Source organism: Oncorhynchus mykiss, chromosome 29 (genome assembly GCF_057628025.1).
Source record: "Oncorhynchus mykiss isolate SJ-2025 chromosome 29, ASM5762802v1, whole genome shotgun sequence".
Lineage (NCBI taxonomy): Eukaryota > Metazoa > Chordata > Actinopteri > Salmoniformes > Salmonidae > Oncorhynchus > Oncorhynchus mykiss.
The window spans coordinates 44,711,393-44,739,004 of NC_143050.1; the positions used below are offsets into that span (position 1 = coordinate 44,711,393).

Genomic DNA, 27,612 nt, shown 5'->3' on the forward strand with positions numbered 1-27,612 from the left:
TTTATTTGTAATTTTTTTAAAAGTCTTATTATTCTTAAAACTGCATTGTTGGTTAAGGGCTTGTAAGTATGCATTTCATGGTAAGGTCTACACCTGCGGTATTCGGCGCGTTTGAAAAATAAAATGTGATTTGATTTGTAGGGACCCGTTGCTACGGACAACGTGGAGCATAACTCCACCAAAGGTCAGCTCTTTGCTCCATTCACAGATCAGCAAAGTTTTGAATGAGCCAATCACCTACCGGAACGCTGCTACCGGAAGAAGGGTGTTTTGGAGGACGCTTTGCCCACTGTCTTTGCTTTGCCTTTTGAATGAAATGGTAGCTAGCCACGTAAACTATATGTCACAATATCCATAAACCACAATTTCGACGAATATTTGGATTCTCACATGGTGAGTTACTTCTGGTGTTCTTAAAAAGGTACTTAAACAATTGGTTATTTTTGCTAATCAATTTGTACACATCGCAGTCTCCTTAGCATAAATTCTGTTTAGCCAAAGCCCGTGGTTTAGCTTGCTATCTAACGTTAGCTAGCTACAATACATAACTGCATTTGTTTAGCTATTTATATCTATCTATCTAGCTTACTAGATAGCCACTATCTTACTAACTACTTATATTTTGATTGGCATTTACAAGCTCCTGCTCAACAAGTTGCAGCTTCAGCCTGGCAAATTGTATTGGGAAGGAAGAGGTGGAACTACAGTAACGTTAGTACACTGGCTTCAGTTTACTCTGAAGACAAATCAAACGAAAAGTGTTTATTTTTACGAGCGTTTACACGCTGGAATTAGAATGCACCGAACTGAATGAGAGAGAACAGACGGGCCGCGAGCGTCAACGCCGCCATGTTTAACGTTACTTGAAATTAGAAAGTCTATTTCTCTCGCGTCAACGTAAAGCAACGCAGGCAAAGTGAGCGGATACATGGCCAGAAAATATATATTGTGCGTTGTTATGTCTGGAATTGTGAAATATATATTTAAGAAGTGTCTATTTAGTGTTGATAAGTTTAGCTGCCAGTGCCAATAATATATATTTTAAAGCAATAAATGTGTGCCTATGTCGATATTGAGCACAGGCATATGGCCTAGGCAGGTGTAACAGTATAATTTTTAAACCGTCCCCTCGCCCATACCCGGGCGCGAACCAGGGACCCTCTGCACACATCAACAGTCACCCTCGAAGCATCGTTACCCATCGCTCCACAAAAGCCGCGGCCCTTGCAGAGCAAGGGGAACTACTACTTCAAGGTCTCAGAGCAAGTGACGTCACTGATTGAAACGCTATTTAGCGCCCACGCTAACTAAGCTAGCCGTTTCACATCCGTTACACTCACCCCCCTTTTGACCTTCCTCCTTTTTCCGCAGCAACCAGTAATCCGGGTCACGGCACCAATGTAACAGTATAATTTTTAAACCGTCCCCTCGCCCATACCCGGGCGCGAACCAGGGACCCTCTGCACACATCAACAGTCACCCTCGAAGCATCGTTACCCATCGCTCCACAAAAGCCGCGGCCCTTGCAGAGCAAGGGGAACTACTACTTCAAGGTCTCAGAGCAAGTGACGTCACTGATTGAAACGCTATTTAGCGCCCACGCTAACTAAGCTAGCCGTTTCACATCCGTTACACAGGCTAGGGCAGGGAAACTCGAGGAACTCCGTTCAAGAGAGAATACTGTTACGTAGAAAGAACAAGACTATCTATGTTCTTTATAAACTGCTATAAACTGAGTCAACATAACAGGAGACCGGTACAGTGGCGGTCGGGGGCGTTTAAGATGAGGGAGAACAAAACAAATTTTATGAGCATGACCTTATTTATATTACAGCATATTGGATGACTGTCATTCATATCCCATTCACTCAGTTCGATGTAAAAGGTTTAGGCTACTACATGATACTGAAATTATCCCTATACCCATCGAGGTTGCTACAACCTAGCCTATGAATGAAAGTTTACAACGTAGGTAAACAAAGGTAGAGAGAAACATTGGAGTTGACAGACAGTGACACATGGACAGATGGTGACACATTCAATACTGCCTTGCACACTCTTGCCTGCATCTAGCTGATCTAGAGTGTAATCATTAGTCCAACAGTTGCAAGAGTTTCCATTGGACAAATTCAGGTATATTTATCTCAGTTTTGTTCCGTTTGCATTCGTTTAAGAAACGTTTTTCAACAGAATCGGAGGATTGAATACTCCCCTGATAACGTAAACACAGTGCACTTTCATAGCAGCCACATTGTGTTCCTTCTCGCATCTATGCGCTCTCTTCCTGTCACCTTTTCCCTTCACTTCTGGACTTCAATGCACAACACATATAATAAATACACAGAAATATGAGCCTTTGGTCATTAATATGGTCAAATCCAGAAACCTTCATTTCGAAAGCACAGCGTTTATTCTTTCAGTGAAATACGGAACCGTTCCCTTTTTTATCGAACGGGTGGCAAGCCTAAGTCTAAATATTGCTGTTACATTGCACAGCCTTCAATGTTATGTCATAATTATGTAAAATTCTGGCAAATTAATTATGGTCTTTGTTAGGAAATGGTCTTCATACAGTTCGCAACGAGCCAGGCGGCCCAAACTGTTGCACATACCCTGACTCTGCTTGCACTGAACGCAAGAGAAGTGACACAATTTCCCTAGTTAATATTGCCTGCTAACATGCATTTATTTTAACTAAATATGCAGGTTTAAAAAAATATATACTTCTGTGTATTAATTTTAAGAAAGGCATCGATGTTCGTGGTCAACGATTGTGCTTTTTTCACAAATGTGCTTTTGTTAAATCACCACCTGTTTGGCGAAGTTGAAGTAGGCTGTGATTTGTTGGCAAATTAACAGGCACCGCTTTGATTATATGCAACGCAGGGCAAGCTAGTTAACCTAGTAATATCATCAACCGTGTGTAGTTAACTAGTGATTATGTGAAGATTGATTGTTTTTTATAAGATAAGTTTAATGCTAGCTAGCAACTTACCATGGCTCCTTACAACCACAAGGTCCTTTTGATGCTGGACTCGCGTCACAGGTGGTCAGCCTGCCACACAGTCTCCTCGTGAATTGCAATGTAATCGGCCATAAGGGTAGATTACCGATTGTTATGAAAACTTGAAAAAGGCCATAATTAATCAGCCATGGCGATTAATTGGTCAACCTTTAGTCTCAACGTCAACAGTGAAGGGATGATTCGAAAAGTTACACAACTGTCTATATAAGTTCCCATTGTTGACCGTGTATGTCCTTGCAAAATCCAAGCCATGAGGTCGAAGGGATTGTCCGTAGAGCTCTGAGACAGGATTGTGTTGAGACACAGATCTGGGGAAGGGTACCAAAACATTTCTGCAGCATTGAAGGTCCCCATAAATACAGTGGCCTCAATCATTCTTAAATGGAAGAAGTTTGGAACCACCAAGACTCTTCCTGGAGCTGGCCATGTGGCCAAACTGAGCAATCGGGGGAGAAGGGTCTTGGTCAGGGAGGTGACCAAGACCCTGATGATCACTCTGGCAGAGCTAAATAGTTCCTCTGTGGAGATGGGAGAAGCTTCCAGAAGGACAACCATATCTGTAGCACTCAACCAATCCGGCCTTTACGGTAGAGTGGCAAGACAGAAGCCACTCCTCAGTAAAAGGCATATGACAGCCCACTTGGAGTTTGCCAAAAGACACATAAAGACTCAGACCATGAGAAACAAGTTTCTCTGGTCTGATGAACCCAATAATGAACTATTTGGCCTGAATGCCAAGCGTCACGTCTGGAGGAAACCTGGCACCATCCCCAGCATGGTGGGGGCAGCATCATGCTGTGGGGAAGTTTTTCAGCGGCAGGGACTGTGAGGCTAATCAGGATCGAGGTAAAGAGTACAGGGAGATGCTTGATGAAAATCTGCTCCAGAGTACTCAGCACCTCAGACAGGGGCAAAGGTTCACCTTCCAACAGGACAACGATCTTAAGCACACAGCCAACAGAACGTCACTTCGAGGGATCCAATCTTGCAACCTTAGTTAACTAGTCCAACACAATAACCACCTACCTCTTGTTGCACTCCACAAGGAGACTGCCTGTTAGGCAAATGCAGTAGAAGCCAAGGTAAGTTGCTAGCTAGCATTAAACTTATCTTATAAAAAACAATCAATCAATCATAATCACTAGTTACAGTGCCTTGCGAAAGTATTCGGCCCCCTTGAACTTTGCGACCTTTTGCCACATTTCAGGCTTCAAACATAAAGATATAAAACTGTATTTTTTTGTGAAGAATCAACAACAAGTGGGACACAATCATGAAGTGGAACGACATTTATTGGATATTTCAAAATGTTTTAACAAATCAAAAACTGAAAAATTGGGCGTGCAAAATGATTCAGCCCCTTTACTTTCAGTGCAGCAAACTCTCTCCAGAAGTTAAGTGAGGATCTCTGAATGATCCAATGTTGACCTAAATTACTAATGATGATAAATACAATCCACCTGTGTGTAATCAAGTCTCCGTATAAATGCACCTGCACTGTGATAGTCTCAGAGGTCCGTCAAAAGCGCAGAGAGCATCATGAAGAACAAGGAACACACCAGGCAGGTCCGAGATACTGTTGTGAAGAAGTTTAAAGCCGGATTTGGATACAAAAAGATTTCCCAAGCTTTAAACATCCCAAGGAGCACTGTGCAAGCGATAATATTGAAATGGAAGGAGTATCAGACCACTGCAAATCTACCAAGACTCTACCAAGTATTCGGCCCCCATGAACTTTGCGACCTTTTGCCACATTTCAGGCTTCAAACATAAAGATATAAAACTGTATTTTTTTGTGAAGAATCAACAACAAGTGGGACACAATCATGAAGTGGAACGACATTTATTGGATATTTCAAACTTTTTTAACAAATCAAAAACTGAAAAATTGGGCGTGCAAAATTATTCAGCCCCGTTAAGTTAATACTTTGTAGCGCAACCTTTTGCTGCAATTACAGCTGTAAGTCGCTTGGGGTATGTCTCTATCAGTTTTGCACATCGAGAGACTGAAATTTTTTCCCATTCCTCCTTGCAAAACAGCTCGAGCTCAGTGAGGTTGGATGGAGAGCATTTGTGAACAGCAGTTTTCAGTTCTTTCCACAGATTCTCGATTGGATTCAGGTCTGGACTTTGACTTGGCCATTCTAACACCTGGATATGTTTATTTTTGAACCATTCCATTGTAGATTTTGCTTTATGTTTTGGATCATTGTCTTGTTGGAAGACAAATCTCCGTCCCAGTCTCAGGTCTTTTGCAGACTCCATCAGGTTTTCTTCCAGAATGGTCCTGTATTTGGCTCCATCCATCTTCCCATCAATTTTAACCATCTTCCCTGTCCCTGCTGAAGAAAAGCAGGCCCAAACCATGATGCTGCCACCACCATGTTTAACAGTGGGGATGGTGTGTTCAGGGTGATGAGCTGTGTTGCTTTTACGCCAAACATAACATTTTGCATTGTTGCCAAAAAGTTCAATTTTGGTTTCATCTGACCAGAGCACCTTCTTCCACATGTTTGGTGTGTCTCCCAGGTGGCTTGTGGCAAACTTTAAACAACACTTTTTATGGATATCTTTAAGAAATGGCTTTCTTCTTGCCACTCTTCCATAAAGGCCAGATTTGTGCAATATACGACTGATTGTTGTCCTATGGACAGAGTCTCCCACCTCAGCTGTAGATCTCTGCAGTTCATCCAGAGTGATCATGGGCCTCTTGGCTGCATCTCTGATCAGTCTTCTCCTTGTATGAGCTGAAAGTTTAGAGGGACGGCCAGGTCTTGGTAGATTTGCAGTGGTCTGATACTCCTTCCATTTCAATATTATCGCTTGCACAGTGCTCCTTGGGATGTTTAAAGCTTGGGAAATATTTTTGTATCCAAATCCGGCTTTAAACTTCTTCACAACAGTATCTCGGACCTGCCTGGTGTGTTCCTTGTTCTTCATGATGCTCTCTGCGCTTTTAACAGACCTCTGAGACTATCACAGTGCAGGTGCATTTATACGGAGACTTGATTACACACAGGTGGATTGTATTTATCATAATTAGTCATTTAGGTCAACATTGGATCATTCAGAGATCCTCACTGAAATTCTGGAGAGAGTTTGCTGCACTGAAAGTAAAGGGGCTGAATAATTTTGCACGCCCAATTTTTCAGTCTTTGATTTGTTAAAAAAGTTTGAAATATCCAATAAATGTCGTTCCACTTCATGATTGTGTCCCACTTGTTGATTCTTCACAAAAAAATACAGTTTTATATCTTTATGTTTGAAGCCTGAAATGTGGCAAAAGGTCGCAAAGTTCAAGGGGGCCGAATACTTTCGCAAGGCACTGTATAAGAACATCCAATACTAAAAGGTATATGAAATACAAATGGTATAGAGAGAAATAGTCCTATAAATACTGTATTAACTACAACCTAAAACCTCTTACCTTGGAATATTGAAGTCTCATGTTAAAAAGAACCACTAACTTTCATATGTTCTGTGCAAGGAACTCAAACGTTAGCTTTTTTACATGGCACATATTACACTTTTACTTCTCCAACACTTTGTTTTTGCATTATTTAAACCAAATTGAACATGTTTCATTATTTATTTGAGGCTTAATTGATTTTTATTGATGTATTATATTAAGTTAAAATAAATGTTCATTCAGTATTGTTGTAATTGTCATTATTACAAATACATTTTTAAAAATCGTCCGATTAATCGGTATCGGCTTTTTTTGGTCCTCCAATAATCGGTATCGGCATTGAAAAATCATAGTCGGTCGACCTCTATTTGGTAGCATTGCCTTTAAATTGTTTAACTTGGGTCAAACGTTTCGGGTTGCCTTCCATAAGCTTCCCACAATAACCTGGGTGAATTTTGGCCCATTCCTCTGACAGAGCTGGTGTAACTGAGTCAGGTTTGTTAGCCTCCTTGCTCGCACGCGCTTTTTCAGTTCTGCCCACAAATTTTCTATGGGATTGAGGTCAGGGCTTTGTGATGGCCACTCCAATACCTTGACTTTGTTGTCCTTAACCCATTTTGCCACAACTTTGGAAGTATGCTTGGGGTCATTCTCCATTTGGAAGACCCTTTTGTGAACAAGCTTTAACTTCCTGACTAATGTCTTGAGATGTTGCTTCAATATATCCACATAATTTTACTCCCTCATGATGCCATCTATTATGTGAAGTGCACCAGTCCCTCCTGCAGCAAAGCACCCCCACAACATGATGCTGCCACCCCCGTGCTTCACGGTTGCTATGGTGTTCTTTGGCTTGCAAGCCTACCCCTTTCTCCTCCAAACATAACGATGGTCATTCTTTTTTATTTATTTACTTTATTTCACCTTTATTTAACCAGATAGTTGAGAACAATTTCTCATTTACAACTGCGACCTGGCCAAGATAAAGCAAAGCAGTGCAACACAAACAACAACACAAGAGTTACACATGGAATAAACAAACATACAGTCAATAACACAATAGAGAAAAAGTATTTACAGTGTGTGCATGAGGTAAGATAAGGGAGGTAGACAATAAATAGGCTAAATAATGACAATTGAGCAATTAAACACTGGAGTGATAGATGTGCAAAAGATGAATGTTCAAGTAGAGATACTGGGATGCAAAGGAGCAAGATAAATAGATACAGTATGGGGATGAGGTAGTTGGATGGGCTATTTACAGATGGGATATGTACAGGTTCAGTTATCTATGAGCTGCTCTGACAGCTGGTGCTTAAAGTTAGTGAGGGAGATATTTGTCTCCAACTGCTATGATTTCTGCAATTCGTTCCAGTCATTGGCAGCAGAGAACTGTAAGGAGAGGAGGCCAAAGGAAGAATAGGCTTTGGGGGTGACCAGTGAGAATTCCTTGCTGGAGTGCCTGCTACGGGTGGGTGCTGCTATGGTGACGAGCGAGCTAAGTCTGGGCTTTACCTAGCAGAGACTTGTAGAGGACCTGGAGCCAGTGTGTTTGGCTACAAATGTGAAGCAAGGGCCAGACCACGAGAGCATGCACTGGTGGGTAGTATATGGGGCTTTGGTGACAAAATGGATGGTACTGTGATGGACTGCATCCAATTTGTTGAGTGGAGTGTTAGAGGCTATTTTGTAAATGACATCGTCGAGGATCTGTTGGTTGGTCAGTTTTACGAGGGTATGTTTGGCAGCATGAGTGAGGGATGCTTTGTTGCGAAATATGGAAGCCGATTCCAGATTTAATTTTTAATTGGAGATGTTTAATGTGAGTCTGGAAGGAGAGTTTACAGTCTAACCAGACACCTAGGTATTTGTAGTTGTCCACATATTCTAAGTCAACCGTCCAGAGTAGTGATGCTGGATGGGCGGGCAGGTGCGGGCAGCGATCGGTTGAAGAGCATGCATTTAGTTTTACTTCCATTTAAGAGCAGTTGGAGGCCACAGAAGGATAGTTGTGTCGCATTGAAGCTCATCTGGAGGTTAGTTAACAAAGTGTCCAACAAAGGGCCAGAGGTATACCGAATGGTGTCGTTTGCTTAGAGATGGATCAAAGAATCACCAGCAGCGAGAGCGACATCATTGATGTATACAGAGAAGAGAGTCGGCCTGAGAATTGAACTCCCCAATAGTGACTGCCAGAGGTCCAGACAACAGGCCCTCCGATTTGACATACGGAACTCTATCGGAGAAGTCGTTGGTGAACCAAGCGAGGCAAACATTTGAGAAACCAAGGCTGTTGAGTCTGCCAATAAGAATGTTGTGTTTGAAGGAGTCGAAGCCTTGGCCAGGTCGATGAATACTGCTGCACAGTAATGTATCTTATCGATGACGGTTATGATATCGTTTAGGACCTTGAGCGTGGCTGAGGTGCACCCATAACCAGCTCTGAAACCAGATTGCATAGCGGAAAAGGTACGGTGAGATTCGAAATGGTCAATAATTTTTGTTAACTTGGCTTTCAAAGACCTTAGAAATTCAGGGTAGAATAGATATAGGCCTGTAGCAGTTTGGGTCTAGAGTGTCGCCCCCCTTGAAGAGGGGGATGACTGCGGCAGCTTTCCAATCTATGGGAATCTCAGACGATACGAAAGAGAGTTTGAGCAGGCTAGTGATAGGGGTTGCAATAATTTTGGCTGGTACTTTGAGAACGAGAGGGTCCAGATTGTCTAGCCCGGGTGATTTGTAGGAGTCCAGATTTTGCAGCTCTTTCAGAACATCAGCTATCTGTATTTGGCTGTTGACCGGGGTAGAGGTAGCCAGGTGGAAAGCATGGCCAGCCTTAGAAAAATGCTTATTGAAATTCTCAACTATTGTTGATTTATCGGTAGTGACAGTGTCTCCTAGCCTCAGTGCAGTGGGCAGCTGGGAGGAGGTGCTCTTATTCTCCATGGACTTTACAGTGTCCCAGAACTTTTTGGAGTTTGTGCTACAGGATGCAAATTTCTGTTGAAAAAGCTAGCCTTAGCTTTCCTAACTGCCTGTGTATATTGGTTCCTAAATTCCCGAAAAAGTTGCATATCATGTGGGCTATTCGATGCTAATGCAGAACGCCACAGGATGTTTTTGTGCTGGTCAAGGGCAGACAGGTCTGGAGTGAACCAAGGGCTATATCTGTTCCTACTTCTACATTTTTTAATGGGGCGTGCTGATTTAAGATGGTGAGGAAGGCACTTTTAAAGAATAACCAGGCATCCTCTACTGACGGGATGAGGTCAATGTCATTCCAGGATACCCCGGCCAGGTCAATTAGAAAGGCCTGTTCGCAGAAGTATTTTAGGGAGCGTTTGACAGTGATGAGGACCGCAGACCCATTACGGATGCAGGCAATGAGGCAGTGATCGCTGAGATCTTGGTTGAAAACAGCAGAGGTGTATTTGGAGGGCGAGTTAGTTAGGATGATATCTATGAGGGTGCCCGTGTTTACGGATTTGGGGTTGTACCTGGTAATTTGTGTGAGATTGAGGGCATCAAGCTTAGATTGTAGGATGCCCGGGATGTTAAGCATGTCTCAGTTTAGGTCACCTAGCAGCACGATCTCAGAAGATAAATGGGGAGCAATCAATTCACATATGGTGTCCAGGGCACAGCTGGGGGCAGAGGGTGGGTCAAAAGCAAGCGGCAACGGTGAGAGACTTGTTTCTGGAAAGGTTCATTTTTAGAAGTAGACGCTCAAATTGTTTTGGTACAGACCTGGATAGTAAGATAGCCTTCAGAGTTCTATCTCTGCAGTAGATTGCAACACCTCCCCCTTTGGCAGTTCTATCTTGGTGGAAAATGTTATAGTTAGGGATGGAAACTTCAGGGTTTTTGTTGGTTTTCCTAAGCCAGGATTCAGACACGGCTAAGACATCCGACCTCAGTATAGAGGTCCTGGATGGCAGGGAGCTCGGTTCCAGTGATGTAATGGGCCGTACAAACTACCCTCTGTAGCGTTTGGATGCCAAGCAGTTGCCATACCAAACAGTGATGCAGCTATCAAATACGTTTTTGAGGTTTTAAGGGCCCATGCCAAATACTTTCAGCCTTCTGAGGGGTTATAGGGGTTGTCGTGCCCCCTTCAAGACTGTTGGTGTGTGTGGACCATGATTGATCCTTAGTGATGTCCACCGATGAACTTGAAGCTCTCGACCCGCTCCACTACAGCCTCATCTATGTGAGTGGGTTGTGTGCTCGACCCCTACATTTTTCTGTCGTCCATAATCAGCTCCTTTGTCATGCTGACGTTGAGGGAGAGGTTGTTGTTCTTGCACCACACTTCCAGGTCTCTGACCTCCTCCCTATAGGCTGTCTCATCTTCATCGGTGATCAGGCCTACCATCGTCATGTCGTCGGCAAACTTAATGATGGTGTTAAGGCATGCTTCCCAGCCGAAACAGTTTTGGTGAGTTTGTGCATATATTATGACGACATTTTGTGACCTTCTGTTCTACTCTGAACAGAGTTGCAACCTCAACCTATCTCTTGCACCGGCACTGGCACGGTAACATGGGCACCCCCACAATTGAAACACACTGTTTTTTCCACCGATACTACACATTCCTTTTTTCCATGCCCTCCTGCACACTTCTCACATCTCGGAATTTCCCTCCCACACACTGCTGCAACATGACCATACGCTTGGCATCTAAAACACCTTAGTGGGATCGGCACAAAAACTCTCATGGGATAACTGACACATCCTACCATGACTTTGTCAGATAAAGACTTTGCTTCAAAACTCAAAAGGACAGACAGTATCTTCTCAGTTTCACCACGCTCGCCACTGTGTCAGCGGGTGTCACAGACACAGGGAATCTTACATTTCAGTTGCTCCACCTCAACACTTAACGCCACCCCAGTAATCATTCTTTTCAAAGGCACTCTGCTCCGGAGAGCAAAGCAAGTCACAGGTCTTGTCCCGAGGCGCGTGACGCGAAGTGTCAACTCCCTCTGGGCGGAAGATAACAGAAAATTACAATTCCACTTTGAGCTACCTTCACCGATTTAACCGTACCCAAATTAAATGGGTCAGCCAAAAGTCAGGGATCCACTTTCTATAAAAATGTCACTCCCACTGTGCCAGAATCATCCTTTGCATGATCATCGGGGCATTGTTCAGAGGTCTTCACCACACGCAATTCACTCTCGTCAAGTTCAATTTCTGAGCCATCAGAGTACGGGTTGTACTTGGCGCCATTCTTCCTCAACACACGTCCTCCCTCTGTTCTTCTCCTACCTTGCCACTCTTCGTTCACCACACTCATTTTACCAGGTAAGTTGACTGAGAAGAACACATTCTCATTTACAGCAACGACCTGGGGAATAGTTACAGGGGAGAGGAATGAGCGAATTGGAAGCTGGGGAAGATATGAGGCCCAGATTGGGAATTTAGCCAGGACACCAGGGTTAACACCCCTACGATAAGTGCCATGGGATCTTTAGTGACCACCGTGAGTCAGGACACCTGTATTAATGTCCAATCCGAAAGATTGCACCCTTCACAGGGCAATGTCCCCAATCACTGCACTGGGGCATTAGGATATTTTCTTATTTGACCAGAGGAAATAGTGCCTCCTACTGGCCCCCCCCCCCCCCCCCCCCCCCCAACACCACTTCCAGTAACATCTGGTCTCCTATCCAGGAACCGACCAGGACCAACCCTTCTTAACTTCAGAAGGTATGCTCCTGCCGTGCCTTCATTCGCTAAAAGTATACCTTTTTTGCTACTGCTCTGACATATGATCCTAGTCAGGGGCAGACTGGGGCCAGAAATCATCTCTGGTATTTCTAACACACCAGCCCATTTTCTTCCTTGAGGCCCCCACAATGGCCCATTGTTTTCCTCAAGGCCCGCACTATTAGCCTGATAATTATAACTTTGCACAAAATTAACAAGTTATACAGGCCCATTAGGCAAAAATTTAACCAGCCAGTCCACTCTTGATCTAGTAATTGTACATCACCCAGGTAAAATGATACACCAGCCATGTGTTGTCTACACTGTAAACAAGGACGGACTTGGATGATCACTACATATCAGCTGCCAGTTCACATCTGACAGTCAACCAACCTGTTTGTTTACACTTCCTCCTCCTTTCATTTCTATGTTTGTGTTGATGATTGAACCATGGAATCTGTCCCTATCAAGTCCTGCTTTGCACCATTTACTCTGTTCCTAACAGTGCATATAATTCAGTCTCCTTTGAAATTACTTTGGTTGTGTTTGTTTGATGGTGTGGTAGTGATGGACAACAGTATAAAGGCTAATATGATACGGGAGAAAAGGGGGCCTATATTGTGGCTTTTGCCTAGTTGACTCACTGCTCTTTTACAGAAAAAAGCAATGAGGACCCGGTCAATCTCACCGCCCCTACATGTGCATGTGAATGAGACTACGCCTGTGCATGTGCATGTGAAGAAGAGCAGGAGCCCTTCCAGGACACCACAGGTTGGAAAACCCTTTTCAGGAAAACATATTTGAAACAGTTAATTAAATGTCCTAATTTCATATCAATGCCCTTCCGATTCAGGGTCTAAGGTGCTGAACAGAGCGGAGAATACTTTCCAAAGGTCTCTGAATGTACACTGCTCAAAAAAATAAAGGGAACACTTAAACAACACAATGTAACTCCAAGTCAATCACACTTCTGTGAAATCAAACTGTCCACTTAGGAAGCAACACTGATTGACAATACATTTCACATGCTGTTGTGCAAATGGAATAGACAACAGGTGGAAATTATAGGCAATTAGCAAGACACCCCCAATAAAGGAGTGGTTCTGCAGGTGGTGACCACAGACCACTTCTCAGTTCCTATGCTTCCTGGCTGATGTTTTGGTCACTTTTGAATGCTGGCGGTGCTTTCACTCTAGTGGTAGCATGAGACGGAGTCTACAACCCACACAAGTGGCTCAGGTAGTACAGCTCATCCAGGATGGCACATCAATGCGAGCTGTGGCAAGAAGGTTTGCTGTGTCTGTCAGCGTAGTGTCCAGAGCATGGAGGCGCTACCAGGAGACAGGCCAGGACATCAGGAGACGTCGAGGAGGCCGTAGGAGGGCAACAATCCAGCAGCAGGACCACTACCTCCGCCTTTGTGCAAGGAGGAGCAGGAGGAGCACTGCCAGAGCCCTGCAAAATGACCTCCAGCAGGCCACAAATGTGCATGTGTCTGCTCAAATGGTCAGAAACAGACTCCATGAGGGTGGTATGAGGGCCCGACGTCCACAGGTGGGGGTTGTGCTTACAGCCCAACACCGTGCAGGACGTTTGGCATTTGCCAGAGAACACCAAGATTGGCAAATTCGCCACTGGCGCCCTGTGCTCTTCACAGATGAAAGCAGGTTCACACTGAGCACATGTGACAGTCTGGTGACGCCGTGGAGAACGTTCTGCTGCCTGCAACATCCTCCAGCATGACCGGTTTGGCGGTGGGTCAGTCATGGTGTGGGGTGGCATTTCTTTGTGTGCTCCATGTCCTCCATGTGCTCGCCAGAGGTAGCCTGACTGCCATTAGGTACTGAGATGAGATCCTCAGACCCCTTGTGAGACCATATGCTGGTGCGGTTGGCCCTGGGTTCCTCCTAATGCAAGACAATGCTAGACCTCATGTGGCTGGAGTGTGTCAGCAGTTCCTGCAAGAGGAAGGCATTGATGCTATGGACTGGCCTCATTTTGACTTGTTTTAAGGACATTACATCAAAGTTGGATCAGCCTGTAGTGTGGTTTTCCACTTTAATTTTGAGTGTGACTCCAAATCCAGAACTCCATGGGTTGATAAATTTGATTTCCATTGATCATTTTTGTGTGATTTTGTTGTCAGTACATTCAACTATGTAAAGAAAAAAGTATTTAATAAGAATATTTCATTCATTCAGATCTAGGATGTGTTATTTTAGTGTTCCCTTCATTTTTTGAGCAGTGTATTTTCCTTTTTCTTATGCTATCTAATACTGTATACCCAGCTTGTGTGAAAACTGCTGGATTTACCTGCACATGAATGCATTACATGTGGGCCTAAATGTGTTTCCCTTGAGTTTCATGCTGTCTGCTTTGCAGGGTAAGACCAAGGGTGATGGAGGGATCCTGCGACCTACTGCAAAGGTGAAGACACGGGTGCCATGGATACCACCTGGGAAGGCCTCAATGCGGGATGCCTCTTACAAATGGGAGGTCTGACATGCTATTCATTCCTTTTATCTCATCTCCACTAATGCAATGTATTCATACTGCACCTATTGAAGCAATATCTTATGAAAGCACTCATATCAACACTTTCCTATCAGCACTTTCATTAATATGGTATAAAATGGATCAAAAGAAGCCATATATATATATAGTCTGTGGTCACTGGACCTGTCCATGTCTTAGGGGCCGACTCATCGCCTGGAGATCACACCATTACCTGAGCCCGAGACCTCCCACTCTCCCCTGCGATTAGCCGACCTGTCGTCAGAGGAGGAGGAAGTGCTGCATGGACGAATCAACCAGTACGAGAGGAAGATTGACAGCCTGATGACTGAGGTCAGCTCGTTGAAGAGTGAGGTCTGTCCCTCCCATTTAATTCTCCTTAGAACCGGTTCCACATGTTGCCCTAGTCCCTCACCCATTGATACATTTATTAATCTTCTAAGTGTGTGATTTTGTGCGTATGTGTATGTACATGCCTGTGTATGTGTGCAGGTGGAGCTGCGGAGGAAGGAGCAGCTGTTGGAGCGCCAGTCGGAGAAGCTGAGCGCCTCCCAGCGGGTCATCGAGGAACAGGAGGAGGAGCTAGCCGAGGTGTCCAAGGAGCTAGAGGTCACGGAGAGGGAAAACTCCCGCCTGCGCCACTCCATGGAGAAGATGTTGGAGGAGACGGACTGCACCAGCAGGTAAGGCCCAGACAGACACACCAGCAGGTATGGCCCAGACAGACACACCAGCAGGTATGGCCCAGACAGACACACCAGCAGGTATGGCCCAGACAGACACACTTGAAGCCATAGTTCATTCAAATTGTATTTAATTGTCTTAGTCAGAAAGTAGAGAGGGCGACCGATACAGAGTGGCAGGCAGAAAGGAAGGGCCCTGGTGGGATTCATAACCCCGTCGCCAGCAGGTAAGTGTTGTCAGGAGTCTGCAGCGCTACCACTAGACCAGACTCCAGTACAACTTCTCATGACTGTAATAAGCCTTAATTCTCAGATGCCTTTAACCCAACAACAGTCCTAGCAGGCTATCACACTATGGCCTATTTGGTAGTTTTTCATAAAATCTGATTGTCAGAAGATGCAAAATACAAGTTGTCAACAGCCCCCAGTGACTCACGCAAAATAATATAATTGTCCTACTTAATAATATACAGAGGTGCTAAATAAACGTGAAACTATAAAACATCTTTCCTGTACCCCTTATTCAAAATCTTCCATCCCTTTGCCTCTCTCCTGTTGTGTCTGCCATAACCCCCCTGTACGTACAGAGTGGAGAGGTCTATGGAGTCGATTCAGCTGGAGAAGGACACCCTGCTCAGGAAGCTGATGGAGGCAGAGATGGACGGGATGGCTGCTGCCAGGCAGGTGTCAGCCCTGAGAGAGACCGTCACCAAGATGAGGAGCTCCAGCGCCAGTGTGAGTGTCAGCAGAGACATGGTTGGCGGTCAATACCATTTCTATTCAGGGGATGGATTAAAATGCCAATGCACAGACCATTTATCAATTGACTTCCAGGGTTGACTGAATTGAACTGGAATTGACCCCAACCATGCAAAGATACCAATATAGGCTTTCAAAATACATACGGTAGGTGTAACCTCAAGGATATACAGTAGGTATTGATATCTGAAATGCTTTATTTTGATTGGAAAAGAGAATGTCGGGTTCTGAGTCTTCATTCCTGGCGCGTCAGAAGGAGTTGCTGCTCCAAAAACTGGAAACATTTGAGTCCACCAACCTCACTCTCCGCCACCTACTGAGGGAACAGCATGGACGTGAGGTACCGGTACACCCTCCATGCCAGTAGAGGGCAGACTAAGAGTAGAGCAACTCACTTTAATCCATAACACCGGCCTTGATTTGGGGCCACAACATGATTAGCGAAGTAAGCAAATTTCCTTATCTTGAAACCTAACCCTACTTGAACCCAAAAGTTTCAAAAACTTCCAGGGTGGTAATTGCTGACATGATGAATAACCATGGGCGTTCGGAACTAGGATGAGGCAGCAAGCCAATTAGATCTCACAATCTAATCATGTTGTGGCCTGAAATACGGGCCTCTTATAGCTACACTTTTACCTGTTGTGGTGGTGGCAGTTTTTTTTATTTTTGAACAGATGGAATCCATGAGGATTTCAGAGCAGAAAGATGTACTTCTGAAGAGGCTGACGAACACAGAGGCAGAAAACTCGGTGTGTTTCTGTCAGTCAACAAAATATTCAGTGAATCATGAATCCCCAAAATGTCCTCTTCAAAATGGTTTGTGCTTATTGGATGGCTGATGGATAGAAGGTTGTACTTAATGACATTTCTGTGTCATTCCTCACACAGCATCTTGTTTTGAAACTTCAAGAGAAAGAGAGGGAGGTTAATCAACTGACTACACTTATGGACACTGAGAAGGTGAACTATAGTTGCTGTATTTTACATCCCACACACTAACAGCGTGTTCAACAAATGTTTCATTATTTGAATGATTTGATTAATTTATTTGCTTTCTGTTGTTGTTCCAGGAGAATGCTAAGACCACAGGCGAGCTGTCTAAAGTACTGGAGTCTACTCGGGCCCATTTGCAGAGCCAGTTACGCAGCAAAGAGGCCGACAACAACCGTCTTGCTGTGCAAATCAAGGTAAAGTGACGTTATATGGCTTCCATTTGGACACAATTCAACTTGCAGCTTAATTTCACTATACTGATGTACTTTGCCTGTGCCTTATGTGCATCTTTTCAAGCATACCCTTCTCATTAACCTGTGGTGAGTTATTCACAGTTTTCGATTAACAAATAAGGTTTCATATGTAAGATTGTTAAATAAAGAGAAAAATGATTGATTATTATTTGTGCCCTGGTCCCAAACTGAGCAATCGGGGGAGAAGGGCATTGGTCAGGGAGGCGACCAAGAACCCGATGGTCACTCTGACAGAGGTCCAGAGTTCCTCTGTGCAAATGGGAAAACCTTCCAGGACAACCATCTCTGCATCACTCCACCAATCAGGTAGAGATGGTAGAGTGGCCAGATGGTATCCATTCCTCAGTAAAAGGTACATGACAGCCCACTTGGAGTTTGCCAAAAAGGCACCTAAAGATTCTCTCAGACCATGAGAAACAAGATTCTCTGGTCTGATGAAACCAAGATTAAACTCTTTGGCTTGAACGTCTGGAGGAAATTTGGCACCCTCCCTACGGTGAAGCATGGTGGTGGCAGCATCATGCTGTGGGGATGTTTTTCAGTGACTGGGAGACTAGTCAGGATCAAGGGAAAGATGAACAGAGCAAAGTACAAAGAGATCCTTAATGAAAACCTGCTCCAGAGCGCTCAGAACCTCAGACTGGGGCAAAGGTTCACCATCCAATAGGACAAAAAAAACTACATACACAGCCAAGACAAATGTCCTTGAGTGGCAAAGCCAGAGTCCAGACTTGAACCTGATGGAACATCTCTGGAGAAACTTGAAAATAGCTGTGCAGTGTCTCTCCCCATCCAAACTGACAGAGCTTGAGAGGATCTGCAGAGAGGAATGGGAGAAACTCCCCAAGTACAGGTGTGCCAAGCTTGTAGCGTCATATACAAGAAGATTCGAGGCTGTAATCACTGCCAAAGGTGCTTCAACAAAGTACTGAGTAAAGGGTCTCCATACTTATGTAAATGTTGTATTTCAGTTTTAAATTTTTATTACATCTGCAAACATTTATATATTCAATTTAATCCATTTTAGAATAAGGCTGTAACTACAAAATGTGAAAAAAGTCAAGGGGTCTGAATACTTTCCAAATGCATTGTATTTCCATGGCTGAATTTCTGTATTTTTGCCTCTCCCTTCTGGCTATTGGGAAAAAATCCATAGAAAATCCATTACAATTTTTAAACTACTTAACTTGGAATCAAAATGGCATGCCCATACTCCAATATTTCACAATAATGCCTTGAGGTCTGGAGTGCAGCCTTTTACTAAATTAATTTAGAAGTGCATGAATGTAAATATTCAGTTCTTTGCATCTACTATGTTACTTAACGATGATAGCTCCTTGAATCTCAATAAATCAGAGAGACGATTACTGCTGCCAGGTAGCACTGCTGCAAAAAATATGTTGGCTCTTAGATGGCAATCATCTCACTCTCTCCCAGTTCGCCAGTGAATACAGTTACTATTAGAAGTCATAACTTTAGAATTATCGACAGCGAGAATTAATGTATTTTTTTTTATTGAGGCCTGAAAAAGTACACTTGACTATGTAAAGAATAATCTCAGCTAAAGCCCAACACATACAAATAAACAATCTATAAAGCCCAAACATATAAACAAAATATACCGTATTTACCTATTTTCATTATTATATATATATTTTTGCTTTCAGGCCCAAGGGTAAGTGGGGGGGTGGGAAGGAGTTGAAAACATGGTTTCCAGGAGGGGGGCAGGAGGTGGGTGGTTGTAGGGAGACATGGGGTTGGGGGAATGGGGCAGGAGATTGTGGGTGGAGGCTCACTTGTTTTTTTCTCTTTCTTTGCATACAAAATGTATTGTTACTTTTAGGCTCTGCAAACAAAATGTATTCCTGTTTTTTATCCACTCCTTTCTGATTGGTCCAGAACTTGGAGCGTGCGGCCAACCAGCAGCAGGGAGAGATGGATCACCTGCTGGAGCAGCTGCGGGGTCTGAAACTTCAGGCGGAGTCCAACAAAGAAGCCCTGAAGAGGGCTACGCGGGCCCAGAAACACCGGGCGGAGCGCAGTGAAGACACCGCCGGTCAGCTCAGAGCTCAGCTACTGGACATGGTAGGTGGAAGAAGGGAGATGGTGACCTACCTCTTAGAACAGATCTAGGACCAGTTTGGTCTAATCCTCGTTTCAACTCAAAAAGGACAAGAAAGAATTTTGATACTCAGCATCTCAGATTATTTTGAAATAATTTCTGTTGTTAGAAACAGATAAGATTAGCATTCTTGCAACATTATTTTGTTGAAATATAATTTCTCTGAGAAATTAAGATAATTGATTGCATCCAAATTGGCAATTTAGTGTGTAGAATTCATATAATATTCAATACATTTGCAGTGCATTTAGGAAGTATTCAGACTTTTTCCACATTTTGTTCTGTTACAGCCTTATTCTAAAACTGATTAAGTTGTTTTCATAAATCCACACACAATACCCCATAATGATAAAACAAAAACAGGTTTTTATACCACATTTACGTAAGTTTTCGAACCCTTTACTCAAACCTGGTACCAGGTTTTGTCCAAACTTTGCATTCAGGCCAAAGAGTGCAATCTTGTTTTCATCAGACCAGAGAATCTTGTTTCTCATGGTCTGAGAGTCCTTTAGGTCGCTTTTGGCAATATCCAAGCTGGCTGTCATGTGCCTTTTACTGAGGAGTGGCATTGTCTGACCGCTCTACCATAAAGGCCTGATTGGTGGAGTGCTGCAGAGATGGTTGTCCTTCTGGAAGGTTTTCCCATCTCCACAGAGGAACTATGGACCTCTGTCAGAGTGACCACTGGGTTCTTGGTCACCTCCCTGACCAAGACCCTTCTCCCCCGATTGCTTAGTTTGGCCAGGCGGCCTGCTCTAGGAAGAGTCTTGGTGGTTCCAAACTTCTTCCATTTAAGAATGATGGAGGCCACTATGTTGTTGGGGACCTTCAATCAACCTCATGGCTAAGTTTTTGCTCTTAACATGCACTGTCAACTGTGGGACCTGATCTAGACAGGTGGGTGCATTTCCAAATCATGTCTAATCAATATAATTTACCACATGTGGACTCCAGTCAAGTTCTAGAAACATCTCAGGGATGGTCAATAGAAACAGGATGCACCTGAGCTCAGTTTCAAGTCTCATAGCAAAGGGTCTGAATACTTATGTAAATAAGGAATTTCAGTTTTTTTAATTTTTTATACATTTACAAACATTGTAAAACATTTATTTTGCTTTGTCATTATGGGGCATTGTGTGTAGATTGATGAGGAAAAAGTGAATTTAATAATTTTTTGAAATAGGCTGTAATGTAATAAAATGTGGAAAAAGGGAAGGAGTCTGAATACTTTCCGAATGCACCGTATAGTATCAGTTCTCTTTGTTTGACATGTACTATGGAGTTGCGGCTTGAAAATATTGATTCTTCATCCTTTGTATTATATTCCCAGTGAATTTGGTGATGGTGTTTTCCCCATTCAGAGAAATTAGTCATTTGAGTTGTTAGCTACGTGCCTCATCCTGCGTTCTGATATTACCAGGTTCTGACCACTAGATGTCGCTGTTCCTGTTATTAGGTGAAAAAAGTTGGAAGATTGTTTAAGGGATTCTTCGCCCAAATTACAAAATTACATTGGTTTCCTTACCCTATAAGCCGTCTATTGACAAGGAATGACAGTAACCCATGCTTTCGTTTTATTGGCCACTGTTTCAATTGCTATCTTTTTTGCATTTTTGTACAAATCCATTGCAAGTCATTGGTACATATTATTATTACTATTATTACTATTATTATTGCATTATTACTCTTCATTTTCAAATCATGAAATTATTTTAAAAAATGTATTGTTTAACTCAATGATGTTACTTGTGGATGATTTGGAAATTAAGCTCAAAAATGGTAATATAGGTACCATTGACTTGAATTGGATTTGCATGGGTTGCTGTCATCTTGTCCACAGGGTAAGGAAACCAAAATGCAATTTTGTAATTTGGGTAACAGTTTTATTTCATTTGCATTTTTATATTTAACCTTTTATTTAAGTGCAAGTCAGATAAGAACAAATTCTTATTTACAATGACGGCCTACCAGGGAACAGTGGGATAACTGCCTTGTTCAGGGGCAGAATGACAGATTGTTACCTTGTCAATTCGGGGATTCGATCTAGCAACCTTTCGGTTACTGGCCCAATGCTGTAACCACTAGGCTACCTTCCGCCCCGATCAACTCAAATGTAATTGGTCACACACATATTTAGAAGATGTTATTGCGGTTGTAGCGAAATGTTTGTAATGCTTGGGGGAAGGTGGGGGATTATATATTTTTGTCACTTAATAGCAGGAGCAACAACATCAAGTGGTCAGAACCTGGTAATATCAGAATGTTGGCTGGGACATCAACCAAACAACTTGAATGACTAATTTCACTGAGCAGAGGAAAGAAATCACAAAATTAACTGAGAATTCATTACATAGGATGAAGAAACAATACTCCATACTACTTGTCTGACATAGAGAACTGATACTGTATACTCGTTGTTAGGTTTGGATTGGCGTGGGGGGCCCGTGGGTGGCTTTTTACAATTTCTTTGGTCCAAAATTGGATGTTAGGTATTATATTTATTGATTGTTATCCTATACATTAATATTGTTGCTGGAATGCGAATCTTATCTGTATTTACACTGAACAAAAATATAAATGCAACATGTAAAGTGTTGGTTTCATGAGCTGAAATAAAAGTGGGTTTGCACAACCAAAGAATTTCTGCTAAAACCGTCAGAAACCATCTCAGGGAAGCTCATCTGCGTGTTCGTCGTCCTCACCAGAGTCTTGATCTGACTGCAGTTCGGCGTCGTAAACGACTTCACTGGGCAAATACTCACATTTAATGGCCACTGCCAGGCTGGAGAAGTGTGCTCTTCACATTTGAATTCCGGTTTCAATTGTACCGGGCAGATGGCAGACAGCGTGTGGGTGACAAACACAATTGCCATTTTTCAGTGGCAATTTGAATGCATAGAGATACCGTGACGAGATCCTGAGACCCATTGTCGTGCCATTCATCCGCTGCCATTACCTCGTGTCAGCATGATAATTCACGGCCCCATGTCACAAGGATCTGTACACAATTCCTGGAAGCTGTTCTAGTTCTTCCGTGGCCTGCATTCTCACCAGACATGTCACCCATTGAGCATGTTTGGGTTGCTCTGGATTGAACAGCCTGTTCCAGTTCTCGCCAATATCCAGCAACTTCGCAAAGCCATTGAAGAGGAGTGGAATAACATTCCACAATCAACAGCCTGATTAACTCTATTCGAAGGATAGCGCTGCTTGAGGCAAATGGTGGTCACATCAGATACTGACTGGTTTTCTGATCCACACCTTTTGTTTAAGGTATCTGTGACCAACAGATGCATATCTGTATGCCAAGTCATGTGAAATCCATAGATTAGGGCCTAGTGAATTTATTTAAATTGGCTGATTACCTTATGAACTGTAACTCAGTAAACATTTTGAAATTGTTGCATTTATATTTTTGTTCAGTCTAACTACAGAAACAATTTGGCTTGCTGATTTGACATGGAACAACTCATCAATACTTAGGAACAAGATGTTCCAATGAAAAACTTCTTGATGATTAGTCGAATTACGTTTGTTAGTATTGGGCTAGAACAATAGCCAGATGTACCATGTTGCTCACCAGGACCAGGTTTAAATACTTTTTACATCTATTGGATGATGTTGCTACCTACACAGGAGAACCAGATGGTAGAGGCCCTATCAGCAGCAGAGAATTGGCGTGGTCGCCACGCCCAGGAAATGAAGGACAAGACTCAGCTAGAAATGGAGGTCTCAGTCCTCAACAGGTGAGAGAAGGAGAGTTGCTTCAGTTTTTCTCAGAATAATAGGGAACACAGCATCATGAGCAATCATGAATATGGTTGAATTGTACATTTATGGTCTAACATAAAAACCTTTATAATCCTGACCATACCCTATGCGTGCAGCCGAGTGTCAGACCTGACAGAGCAACTCCATGGGACAGAGGACAAGGCCCGGGCCGAGAGAGAGGGGCTCCTGGACCGCCTGCACAGCCTCACCACAGAGGGCACCCACGCCAAGCTAGAGAACCAGAGCCTCAAGGTCAGTGATGACAATGGACTCTTGGAATTATTAGGCCAGTTTTCATAGACGCAGATTCATTTTAGTTGGACAAAAAATCACTTTGAATGGATGTTCTTCATTGACTTTTTAAATCATGCATTAGGCTTAATCTGTGCCTGGGAAATAATCCATTTATCTGGTTCTTTGTCATTTACAAGAATTACATCTGTACCCGGTACCAAATAGTAGGTGTTGGTTCTGGTTCTAGTAAATTACAAAGATTTGAAAGTAATTCAATATGCATAGATTTAGCCGACCAGATATTGGATTGCATCATAACATGGACTTGGACACATACACAGTGCTATACTGTAGGCTGACAGGCATATGTTCCCCTCTTTCAGGCCATGTTGTCTGCAGTGGAGGAGAAGCTGACTCTGTCCCAGTCAGAGGTACAACACGTCAAAGCCTCTGTGAAGCAATACGAGAGCCTAGTGGACAACTACAAGACCCAGGTAAATAGACACACACACAGGTATGCACACATGTTGTACCCACATACAGACTCTTAATGTGCTGAAAGCAAACATGCAATAATAGGCTAAATGAAAAGGAGAATTATAGTCCATAAATTACAATGTGTGTGTAAATTGTTTGTGCGTGCCTCATGTGTTTTCTGTGTAATGCTACCCATCACCCACCACCCAGGTGGTGAAGACACGGGCGGAGGCGGACGAGTACTGTGCCAGGCTGGGACAAGCAGAGCGAGAGGCGCGGGAGGCCCGGGACCAGCTGGAGAGCGAAGTGGAGGTGGTGCGCAGGGAGCTGCTGGGCCGGCTGACAGAGCTGGAGCCTCTTCCTGAGGCACTGCGGCGCTCTGAGATCCTACTGGAAGAAGCTCAGGATAGAGAACATGCCCAGGAGAGACGTAGCACTGAGCTGAGTATCGTCCTGGCTGACCTGCGCATAAAGGTGTGGGGGTTGGGGGGGGGGGGGGGGGGGGGAGTTTGTGTGGGGGGGGGGCGTGCCTGTGTGTGGTGGGGGGGTGGTGTATGTGTGCTGTACACAATGTGATGGTATGCACATCTTCCAAACTGGCTTTATCAATTTAATAATATGGTAATAATAGTATAATGGTTTATATTTTGTGTCAAGGTGGAGCAGCAGGGCAGCCAGGTGGAGCTGCTGAGACAGAAAAAGTCTGTCCTGTTGGAGGAGAACAAACAGCTGCAGCACCGTGTGGAGAATCTGGAGAGGTCAGATTGTCATGGCCATTCCAGAGCCAATATCATAACGCGCTGAACAGAGTGTGTGTGTGTGTGTGCGTAGTATGATACATAATATATACCGACGCTTTTATCCAACTTACAGTACAGTGAGCTCATACGTTGTTAGTTTGTGACCTGGCAGAAACATGTGACCCCCTGTGTGTGTGTTTATGTATACCGTGTTTGTATGGTGTATGTGTGAACATACCTGGGCTTGAGAGCCCATCCCATCTCTCCCTTACAGGAAGCTAGAGGAGGCCACTTGTCAGAACAGAGACCTGGTGGGGGTGATCGCCAAGCGGGAGGAGACCATCCATGGCAATCAGCTCCGGCTGGAGGAGAAGTCCCACGAGTGCACGCACCTGACCCGCCAGCTGGAGGAGGCCTTGGATGATGCCCGACGCCAGGTCTGTCTGGGGCACCCGGGCATGGGGAGAGTGGGGCTGGGGATTGGCTACTTGGGGAATAACTGGGTGGGAGGGAGCATTGCAGCTTGAGATCAATATGTGCATCAGATTATGTTCACTGGTGTTAGGTTCTAAATTAACCTATTAAAACTCACGGACGATTAGTAAAGCTTAAACCAAGTGTATTCCCCCATTGGGTCATACAGCTGCATAAGACAAATACATTGTTCCACAAGTGGTAGTATATATACCCCAATTTGGGGTGGAATCTCCTCCTTCTCTCTAAACATTACATCTTTGTTGCTAGGCAGGAAATGAAGTTACGCGGGCAATAAACTGTTCCTTCTCCCTTAACCTGACCTGACCTCGGCCACCTTCCTCACTTAACCAATTCTCTCCACCCTTATCAGTGCCTGCCAAGATGTGATCGTCTTTCCTTCACTCAGTACATTCCAAGCTTAAAGGCCTCCACCATATACATTCCTCCTACAGATACCCATTAACTCCTGGTGTAGAAACCAGACTATGGCACTCTTCATGTCTCTAGTATAACTGATTATTAACCATATTTAAAGTTTAGAAATCCGAACCAATCCCTGGTCATTTAAAAGTCGTAAAAATGATTACTGCTTTTTGCATGGACATTGTAAAATTGAGATGCAAGTATTGCATTGAGTGATTTGGTTGTTTTACGTTTTAGCATTGTGAATACTCACAGAATAACATTAGTTTACACTGACTTTGTCATTTTCTTCCCATGGGGTGCACAGCCATTTTGTTTTATGCTTGTTGTAACAAGTCAGTTGCTCTGTCTGATGGAGTATCACGGTCCTGGTGTATAGGTGGTCCTCTGTAGCTCTGTTGGTAGATCATGGCGCTTGCAACTCCTGGATAGTGGGATCAATTCCCTGGACCACCCATACATAAAATGTATGCACGCATGACTGGCATATATTATTATATTAGGTGTCCCAGACCCGGGAACGTGCGATCACCAAAGAGCACTCCACCCAGTCCAAGGTGGTGGACCTGGAGACCCAGCTAAGCAGGACCACCACAGAACTCACCACCCTCCGCCGCAGCAAAGAGGAGGTGAGGGAGAGTGTTTTAGAAATACACATCTCTAGCGTCAACTCTGATTATAATCTCTCATCTCTAAAACTATTGCGGTCAAAGACATAGTAACAATACACATCTTGGCACACACACTCTTTAGAAATCAAATGATATTTCATTCTAATAATAGAATTGCTGTGGTGTGTGTCTGTCTGCGTGTGTGCACCTCCGCCACCCTCAGGCAGAGCGGCGGTACCAGTCCCGTCTTCAGGATGTGAAGGATCGTCTGGAGCAGTCGGACAGCACCAACAGGAGTCTGCAGAACTACGTCCAGTTCCTCAAAGCCTCTTATGCCAACGTGTTCGGAGACTCGGCCCTCACCAGCACTCTGCGGGCCCCTTCTCCCATCTGAGGGGACTCTCCCCAAAGATTCTCTCAGAAAACACACACCTACACTATGCACACGCACACACAAATACACACACCCCATTTGAGGGAACTCTTCCCCAAAGATTCTCTCGGATCACACACACATCATTATCCAGGTCTATACTCAGAGCTCTTTTCAACTATATTCAATGTTGATTTTGTGGGTGTATATGTTCCAATTATACATTATATCAATATGGTTCCAATTATACAATATCAATAATGTTACAATATAAGACATCAAGTTTACACAGCCTTTACTTCCAGCTTGTCTGCATTAATTACAGTTGTCCTATAGTTGTTCACGTCCTTCTGACTTCATTATGTTTTCAGTTCTACTGTTAATGTCTCTGCATACTGTATCATTCTGTACCTTACTATACAACAGCATGTAACCAACCACCTAACAGATGTAATGTACCAAAACATAGCTGTCCAACAGATCTGGGACTTGTCATATTAGAGTTATATATCTTGGCTATTTTTCATCTTATCATACATATTACGGAATTGTTCCAATGGTGCTATGATTGGTTAGCCTTGACCCAGATCTGTTTGTGCTATCGTGTCAACTCCTGTTTGGAATGACAAGGAGTGGCATGATGACACAAACAGACTGGTACCCAGGCTAATGATGGTGCTATCTGCTAAACAGAGCCATATCAATGAAACCAGTTATTTCGTTTGGTTTGTTTGCTGTTTATTTGTGTCAGTATTTGTCTAAAATGTGATACCCATGAGAGGAATCAACAGTGAAGGAGTTGTGCTCTTGTCAATAATTTAAATATTTCTGCTTTAATTATGAAATAGGAGATATATATTTGTAATGGCCATTTTATATACCTTGAACATGTATAAAGTTGTATTGAGTTGCAATAAAGCAATTTCATCAAGAATATTTCTTTCTTTCTGGTTATAGCCTCATAAAACTGTGGACCTGTTCAACATCAACTGCATAGCAGTCAACTACAAATCACCTTGCATAAAATAACT

The 27,612-nt window shown here is 43.5% G+C and overlaps 1 protein-coding gene across 10 annotated transcripts; it reads left to right on the forward strand.

Annotated features, from left to right (window-relative positions):
* The first annotated feature begins 231 nt into the window (after positions 1-231).
* Positions 232-27,515, forward strand: LOC110509490 (outer dense fiber protein 2). Of its 10 annotated transcripts, none has more exons than XM_090227300.1 (19): positions 232-421; positions 12,805-12,918; positions 14,530-14,643; positions 14,842-14,994; positions 15,154-15,344; positions 15,932-16,079; positions 16,318-16,443; positions 16,781-16,855; positions 16,995-17,066; positions 17,177-17,293; positions 19,253-19,438; positions 23,112-23,221; positions 23,363-23,498; positions 23,864-23,974; positions 24,168-24,431; positions 24,615-24,715; positions 24,972-25,134; positions 26,101-26,226; positions 26,432-27,515. In XM_090227300.1, the coding sequence occupies exons 2-19, from the start codon at positions 12,814-12,816 to the stop codon at positions 26,600-26,602; spliced, it is 2,469 nt and encodes an 822-aa protein (XP_090083426.1). In that variant the 5' UTR covers positions 232-421; positions 12,805-12,813; the 3' UTR covers positions 26,603-27,515. The 10 variants fall into 10 exon arrangements, with proteins under 10 accessions (XP_090083426.1, XP_036823555.2, XP_036823556.2 ...); XM_036967660.2 differs by having other exon boundaries at positions 232-393; positions 14,842-15,015; XM_036967661.2 differs by having other exon boundaries at positions 240-421; positions 14,842-15,015.
* The last annotated feature ends 97 nt before the right edge of the window (positions 27,516-27,612 follow it).